Source organism: Mandrillus leucophaeus, unplaced genomic scaffold (genome assembly GCF_000951045.1).
Source record: "Mandrillus leucophaeus isolate KB7577 unplaced genomic scaffold, Mleu.le_1.0 Scaffold232, whole genome shotgun sequence".
Taxonomy (NCBI): Eukaryota; Metazoa; Chordata; class Mammalia; order Primates; family Cercopithecidae; genus Mandrillus; species Mandrillus leucophaeus.
In genome coordinates, this window is record NW_012102388.1 from 2,115,331 (window position 1) to 2,124,315 (window position 8,985).

Sequence of the window (8,985 nt, forward strand, 5' to 3'; positions counted from 1 at the left end):
GTGATGTTTGTTCACTCCCCGATGTGACATGGTAACTGTGGGGACTTGATAATTCTCCAAATAACCTAGTAACAGCCCTTTTTCTTACTCCACTTGTTCTGACTTCTTTGGGTTGAGTTCCCGAGCCAGTCTCCTGCACATGCTGGGAAGGCTCTGTGGCTCCTCATAGATTTCAGTGCTCCTCTGAAGCCTCCCATAACTTTAAGTCCCCGCTTTGTGTAACTGAAGGTGGAGCAGCCTTGTGGCTTTGGCTCAGATGTGCTGCACGGGGTGAAGGCCACAGAGCCTGACTGTCAGTGGGGCTCCGTGGGGCCAGCTGGTAACTTGGGGCACATTGAAGGAAGGAGGATTTGCAGAGGTACGATCAGGAGTGGAGAGCTCTGGGGGACAGCACGGTCACGGGCCAGGAGCAAGAATGGGGGCGCACTGCTTCCCCCAGGGCCAGCCAGGCAGGGGAGAGCACCATGCCCGGGCAGAGATGGAGGGGTCCCCGGGCAGTAACTGTGCCCTGGTGGGCTGGGGGAAGTGAGACTCCTGGCCCCACTGTTCACTCTGACGCCCTCTGACCTCCTTCTGGGGCTTCCTTTTTGCTGAGCACATGAAGGCAGAGAGCCCAGAGCCTGGCTGATGGGCATAGGATGGGGCCGGTGGAGACAGGGTATGAGGGGCAGAGGAAGAGCCAGCACCGCCCTGCCCCACCCTGCCCCACCTCACCCCTGCCCCCACCTTTACCAGAGGAAAATGCTCCTAAGGAGGCGTCTGGCTCCATTCTCATCTTGACTTGGCCGATGTCTGGCGTCGCACTGATTACCAAACTGGGCCTGGTGGAGGCGGAGGCCGCGTGTTCTCAGAGCGGAATCCAGGAAACCGCTCCAGATTTGCTTTCATATCATTTGTGTTCATAGAAGGTTCTCACTTAATGTTTTCCTTATGTTTTTCCCAAGAAATTGATCTAGGTCATCGCTCCCTGCCTGTGCGTAGATTCACCCACTCACTCACTCCCTCCCTCACTCACATGTGTGCTGAGCACCCACTGTGTCAGGCGTGGTTCCGGGAGCTGGGGAGAGCAGTGACCCGAATGGGAAAGCGTCCGGGCCCCGAGGGAACTTCTGCTCTGGGAGGGAGATGACGACCCCTGGTTGCACCATCAGGAAATGCCCACGCAGGGAAAGCCGAGGGACGAATCATGCTGCATGTTTAGGGCCCGAAGCCCACAGCTGTGACTTTCTGCTGCTGGCTAATGGCACAGCCCTAAGTGTTGCTAGAAACGTGGTTTTCCCAGTGTGTTTGGTGGAATTGCACACGTGTTGAGTTCATGGAGCTCTGCAGAAAAGGCCGTGAGCATGGAGGCACTGGGCACAGGGAGTGAGAACCAGGCCCCTGGCCGAAGCGAACACACTGCACATCTTGGGGCCGTGGAGTCACACGTGGGACAGGGCCAACATTCTGCTGAGCGAGTCAGGTTCGGCGCCGCGGGGCTCTGCCTTGGTCCCAGCAGCTTCTAGCCCACCCTCACTTTCTGCGGCGGGGACTGAGCCCACGCATGCCCAGTGGTGAATGTTCTCCGAAGGTGAACGTTGTTCCTCCGGGGAAACATCTGAGGTATTACCTGGGTCTGCGGTTCTGCAGAGTGGAATGTTTATGTACGTTCTGTACATAAACACAGCTTGTATCTCTGTGGGACTAACACTTTCTGGGCAAGTTTATTAGTAAAAAAAGTCTAAAAAGCCTCTTCAGAGGGGCTATAATGAAAAAAATGGTTGAGAAACATGGACCTAGGGTGATGCTTTCTTTTCATTTTTTTTTTTTTTTAAAGTTTGTGTTTTATTCCATGTGTGTTATCTGGACTTCGGACTTGGATCAATGACATGGTCACAGAGAGGAATCGCCAGGTGGAGCAGTCGTGCCTGTTGTTACTCACAGGCCTGAGAATCGATGCCCCTGGTTTGCTCCAGACCGTGTGAACTGGTGACGATCTGTAGGAAGCAGCTTCTGTGGGAACGGACAGGGTGTTCATTCTCTGTGGCACCATCTTTGTAAACACTTTGTATTTACAATTCCAGGAATAATTCTGCGTGCTTCTTGGAGGCCTGCTCTTTTTCAGGGATGTGTGTCAGGACACAGTGCAGAGGCTGGGGGTGAGGTAGGGCGTGCTGCTGCTCCGTGAGCCCCACTGCCCATCCCAGGCAGGGTCACTGAACATGGTGTTTGAATCTAGTTAGAAGGAAAAACAAGTTGAGGGAGGAAAAAGATGGTGCCCCCAGCTCCCAGGGCCCTGTGGGATGTCCCAAAGGTGGTTCAGTGGGCATCAAAACAGGGACCTGCAGGTTCCTCAGTCAGTCAGCACTTTGGATGGCAGACAGGGGAGGCACACAGGACCTAGGTGAGGCCCACACAGAAGCAGACGCTGGTGACCGCAGGGGGCCCGGTGACAGCACGTCTCAGGCATCTTTGTGTAGTCACCCCAAATTCAAATTCGTGCAACAGATACTTGGTGACCTGCTGTGTGCCAGGCAGGGCTGGAATCAAATCAGGCAAATGGGCCGAGGGCACAAAATTAAAGGAGCCAGTCACCTTTGGGGGGGTCGTGCCCATTGTGAGCACCTTCTTAAATCTTGCCTTCCAGGTGCCTGGCTTCCCTTACCCTCCTCCTGGCCCTGAATATCTTTTCAAGCTCATAACCCCACGAGACAACCACTGTAGACATCAGTTAGGCTTCTTTAGATTGGGTTGCAAGGGACAGAAAACCCATCTTAAACAGTTGTAGGCAAAAAGTTTATTGGATCACAAAAGCCGAGAGCTCCGCAGGCAACTGGCTTCAAGAGCAGCTTGATCCAGCGTCGCATTGATGTCACTGGGTTCCATCTCTCGGCAGTTCCCTTCTCAGTCTCCCTCCTCATGATTGCAAGCAGCTCCCAGGGCCTCGTGCCTCAGGGCATGAGGAGAAGTCTGGCAGGGAGAATGAGGGTCTTTGAGCCTGCATTCTCCCTCTACCTCGCCTTGTGGCATCTCCTCAGATTTGACTGGATTGAGTGCCATTCCTAAATAGTCCCTGTGGCCTGAGGGCTGCAGTGCTCTGACTGATCCAGACCCAGATACCAGGGCTTCCTTCTGAGCCAAGATAAAGTCAACTCCAGGCTGTGTGTGCTCTGAGCGGGGAAGGGGATGGCCACCTAGAGGGAAATGCAGGTGCTTTGATCAGGAAAGCAATGAATGAATACTGGGTGGGCAAAACAGCAGATGGCCACTGCACCATCTTATAATCAGGGAAATTGACGTTCAGAAAGGGTGAGTTACCTGCCCAAGGTCACAAGCTGATTAAGTGGAATTGCTGAGATTCATGCCCTGTTGTTTTGAGCATTTCTGCTCGTCCACACTTCCTGGGCCATCTCCCTTTTCTTATAAACTTTTTGAGGTCAAGGGCTCTGTCTCACCTCTTGGTCCTGGTATCAGACCTTAAAGAGAGCAGGTACTGAAGACAACAATTCAAGGGCAGAGTCCAAACACAGAATAGTTGAACTCACCTGCAGGTACCAGGTTCACATCTTGAAGGAGAGCAGCTGGAGCTGAACGATAGAAATCAAAGTTCTATCCAAAGAAGATTTCCGTCTCAAGAGTTTCGGGTGGAACGCTGGCTCCCAGCCCGGATTCTAGCTGTGTGCTACTCCCCTGCATTTCCCATTTTGTAATGATTTCCATCTCTTCCCAAGGATCGCGGAGGCCATGCATCACCAGGACTGCCTGCTGTTCGCCACCAGCCACCTGATTTCCCTGGAGTTGACCCCGCCGCCCACCCTCTCTCAGAACCTATCGGGCTCTCCACTCATTACGGTCCACCTCAAGCACAGATTGGTGAGTGGTGGTGCCTTCACCCTTGTCGCCGCCTTTGATCTGGTTTCACGCTGAGGAATGTTGGGTTGTCTGTGTGCTTGCATAAAGAATCTCCAAAAGCCTGGGTGCTGGCCAGAACTGGAGTCTTCCTCTCCTTGGAGCTCCTTTTCTTGGGCCTTCGTGTCTGAGCTGCAGTGGGAAGCCCTCACATAGTGCCTGGGCTGGCTGCGCAGTGTCCATGTTGGGGAAGAGGCCTCGAGGTGGCTCTCCTAGACGTCTGTGGAGCAATCACAGATCTTCCTCATTTATAACAAGTGTCATTACTGGAGGAGGAGGGTACCTAGGCCATCGCAGTTACCATGTGTTAGCCCTCAGCAAGATGCAGCACTGTGTTCTGTTAGAGAGAAACATGCTTCAGAGCTTGGGAAAAACCATTTTTACGCTTCAGGCATTGCATGATAAGCCATTGGTCCTGATGCTTCATAACCGCTCTCCTCTCCACATGTCATTTGTTTTTTGCCAGTGAGTAGGACTGATAGAGACATTGGGGATACCCATGTGCTGCCGTTCTTTAGTCAAAGGCAAAAGATGTATACGATCTGAGGAGAAACCAGAGTATAATGCTGCCGTTCTTTAAAAAATGCATGCACTGTTCCCCACGCCAGGTTCATGTCAGGAGGTAAGGTGCTGATGTGACACTCAAAGCGTGAGATTTTTCAAAGCGTTTATTAAAGAACTCACTGTGTTATTGGTCAGAATTAACACTAAAGGCATTTCCTGGCAGGATTTTCTATTTCATTCTGTTTCGCTCTGCTCTATGGCCAAGGCCGACTCTGTGTGCACACCTGGGTGGGTGCTCCTGCTCTTTCAGGGGTGACTGTGTTTCTGCCCCACCTGGGAGGAGCCCACACGCTTGTGCTGCTGGGTGAGCTGGGGCAGTCAAGAGATGGTACTGGAGATGGAGATGGGAATGGAGATGGAGAGGGGACTGGAGATGGAGATGGAGTTGAAGATGGAGCTGGAGATGGAGACGGGAATCGAGATGGAGAGGGGACTGGAGATGGAGATGGAGAGGGGACTGGAGATGGAGGTGGAGATGGAGATGGAGAGGGGACTGGAGTTGGAGATGGAGGAGATGGAGATGGAGAGGGGACTGGAGATGGAGATGAAGATGGAGAGGGGACTGGAGATGGAGATGGAGATGAAGATGGAGAGGGGACTGGAGATGGAGATGGAGAGGGGACTGGAGTTAGAGATGGAGAAGGAGAGGGGACTGCAGATGGAGGTGGAGATGGAGATGGAGAGGGGACTGGAGTTGGAGATGGAGAGGAAGAGGGGACTGGAGTTGGAGATGGAGATGGAGATGGAGATGGAGATGGAGAGGGGACTGGAGTTGGAGATGGAGATGGAGTTGGAGTTGTAGTTAGAGATGGAGATGGAGATGGAGATGGGAATGGAGATGGAGAGGGGACTGGAGTTGGAGATGGAGATGGAGTTGAAGAGGCGCCTGGAGATGGAGATGGAGATGAAGAGGGGACTGGAGTTGGAGATGGAGATGGAGTCGGAGATGGGGATGGGGATGGAGATGGGGATGGAGATGGAGATGGAGATGAAGAGGGGATTAGAGTTGTAGATGGAGATGGAGTTGTAGATGGAGATAGAGATGGAAATGGGAATGGAGATGGAGAGAGGAATGGAATTGGAGATGGAGATGGGAATGGAGATGGAGATGGAGTTGCAGACGGGGACTGGAGTTGGAGATGGAGATGGAGATGGAGATGGAGTTGGAGATGGAGATGGAGATGGAGCTGGAGCTGGAGATGGGAATGGAGATGGAGAGGGGACTGGAGATGAGACTGGTCACCTCAAGCTCCTTGCCCTTCCTTTCTGCACGTGACCAGCCATGAGCCTGTTTTCAGTGTGTCCCCTGCCTTGCTTCCTCCGCCCCTCCTTGGTGTACCTCTCCTTCCCAGTGCCTTCTCACCTGGACCAGCAGCCTCCTCGTGTTCTGTCTGCTCCATTCTCCCCACAGTTTACAGCTTTATTTTCAAACACACAGATCAGGTGATGCTACTCACCTATTCAAAGACCTTCTGGGACTCAAGGTTCCCGCAGGAGAATTTACACTCTCAGGCTGTTGGCGAATCTGTAGCAGACTCTTCCTGTCCGGCTTTCCATCTGCACCTCTGGCTCTCCTTCCAAGCCCAGCAGGCTGTCATTGCTGGTGCCGTTCCCTGTGCCTGGTTGGCCTCTCCCACACCTCTGCTGTCTGAGTTCACCCATCTCAGGAGGAGCCTTCTCTCCTCCAAGCCCTCTGCGGCCTGCACGGAAGGGAACCTTCCTCCTTGCCGTCTTTGTACTGTATTAGCACAGAGTCTCGGCACCCATGGTATAATCATTTATGCTGATCAGTAATCCCTTAAATGGCCTGCAGCTTCTCAAAGGCTGCCAGATCCAGCACGGAGCCCACTGCCCTTCCCCACCTGCCCGCACCGAGCCTTGGCACTGAGTGGAGGCTCAGGAGACGCTTGCTGAGTGAGTGCTGTGCTGGAGTCAGTGCCCTGTCTTGCAGTTGTGCAGTTGACATTTGTGTCTTCTCTTTGTATGGAGAGAATCCTGGTCCCCTGCACGGGCTGTCCCCTCTGCCATGACGTCAGTGAGGAGGTGCTCCATGGGCTCCGCCCGTGTTTGGAAATGTGGCCGTGCCCTGCAGCAGAGACACTTGGAGCATCTTGGCTTGAGGGTAGGGCGGTGCTGCCCTGAGGTGTGTCAAGCCTGTAGTCAAGAGTCTGTAGCTGGGCGCAGTGGCTCTTGCCTGTAATCCCAGCACTTTGGGAGGCCAAGGTGGGTGGATCACCTGAGGTCAGGAGTTCGAGACCAGCCTGAGCAACATGGTGAATTCCTGTCTCTATTAAAAATACAAAAATCAGCCGGGCAGGGTGGCACGAGCCTGTAATCCCAGCTACTTGGGAGACTGAGGCAGGAGAATCACTTGAACCCGGGAGGCGTAGGTTGCAGTGAGCAGAGCTCACGCCAGTGCATTCCAGCTTGGGCAATAGAGTGAGACTTTGTCTCATTAAAAAAAAAAAGTCTGTAAAGGCAGGAGGCTTGTTCTGAAGGCCTCTGGAACCTCTGTGTGCTCTGAGGTTGAAGCTGTCCTCTTGAGTGAGGTGGGCACTGTGAATCACAGCCGACCACAGGGGCTGGGGGACGTTGAAGAGCAGGAATCACGGATCATCCCAGAAGGTGAGACGAGGGCAAGTGGAGAGGGGAGGGCATGGGCAGAGAGGGGAGGCAGGAGATGAGAGCACAGTTTGAGTGCCAGGGCTGCAGGGGAGCCACACATCCAGTGAGGTTGAACAGGCGCACGTGCATATACATACATGCACATGCACATGCATACACATCCAGTCCACACACAGTCCACACACTTGGTCCACACACACCCAGTCCACACACCCAGTCCTCAGTCCTCACACAGTTCACACACACCCAGTCCACACATACAGTCCACACACATGCAGTCCACGCACAGTCCACACACTCAGTCCACACACACCCAGTCCACACACAGTCCACACAGTCCAAACACATACAGTCCACACACCCAGTCCACACACAGTCAGTCCACACACTCAGTCCACACACACCCAGTCCACACACAGTCCACACACACTCAGTCCACAAACACAGTTCACACAGTCCACACACACTCAGGCCACACTCAGTCCACACACCCAGTCCACACACACCCAGTCCACACACAGTCCACACACCCAGTCCACACAGTCCACACACAGTCCACACACTCAGTCCACATACCCAGCCCACACTCAGTCCACACACACCCAGTCCACACCCAGTCCACTCACACCCAGTCCACACCCGGTCCACACCCAGTCCACACACAGTCCACACACCCAATCCACACACTCAGTCCACATACAGTCCACACACTCAGTCCACAGTCCACACACCCAGCCCACACTCAGTCCACACACACCCAGTCCACTCATCCAGTCCACACACACCCAGTCCACACCCAGTCCACACACCCAGTCCACACACACTCAGTCCACAAACACAGTCCAAACTCACACAGTCCACACACACTCAGTCCACACACAGTCCACACACATTCAGTCCACACACAGTCCACACACCCAGTCCACACATACCCAGTCCACACACAGTCCACACACACTCAGTCCACACACACCCAGTCCACACACACCAAGTCCACATACACCCAGTCCACACACAGTCCACATGCACACAGTCCACACACACACAGTCCACACACATACAGTCTGTAGAGTCCACACACCCAGTCCACACACGCAGTTCACACACATTCCACACACAGTCCACACACACCCAGGCCACACACAGTCCACACAACCAGTCCACACACACCCAGTCCACACAGTTCACACACTTAGTTCTCACACACTCAGCCCACACACCCAGTCCACACACACCCAGTCCACACACACCCTGTCCACACACAGTCCATACACCCAGTCCACACATACCCAGTCCACACACAGTCCACAACCCAGTTCACACACACCCAGTCCACACACAGTCCACACGCACCCAGTCCACATGTAGTCGACACACAGTCCACACAGTCCACACACACAGAGTCCACACCCAGTCCACATACTCAGTCCACACACACCCAGTCCACTCACAGTCCACACACTTAGTCCACACACAATCCACACACTCAGCCCACAGTCCACACACCCAGTCCACACACACTCAGTCCACACCCACTCGCTCCACATACACCCAGTGCACACAGTCCACACACAGTTCACACACACCCCGTCTACACACAGTCCACACACACACAGTCCACACACAGTCTACACACACCCAGTTCACACACACCCAGTCCACATACACAAACCCACACACAGTCCACACACAGTCCACACACACTCAGTCCACATACAGTCCACACACACCCAGTCCACACACAGTCCACACACACACACATCCCACACACACACAGTCCACACACCCAGTCCACACACAGTCCACACACATGGTCCACACACAGTCCACACACTCAGTCCACACACCCAGTCCACACAGTCCACACACACCCAGTCCACACACAGTCCACACACTCAGTCCACACAC

General features: G+C 53.8%; 1 protein-coding gene across 1 annotated transcript in view; it reads left to right on the forward strand.

Annotated features, from left to right (window-relative positions):
- Positions 1–8,985, forward strand: part of ADGRD1 (adhesion G protein-coupled receptor D1) — a 212,557-nt gene that overhangs the window by 59,803 nt on the left and 143,769 nt on the right. Inside the window, exon 15 of the mRNA XM_011981953.1 lies at positions 3,711–3,852. Coding sequence (XP_011837343.1) covers positions 3,711–3,852 — 142 coding nt within the window. The remainder of the gene's footprint in view (positions 1–3,710; positions 3,853–8,985) is intronic.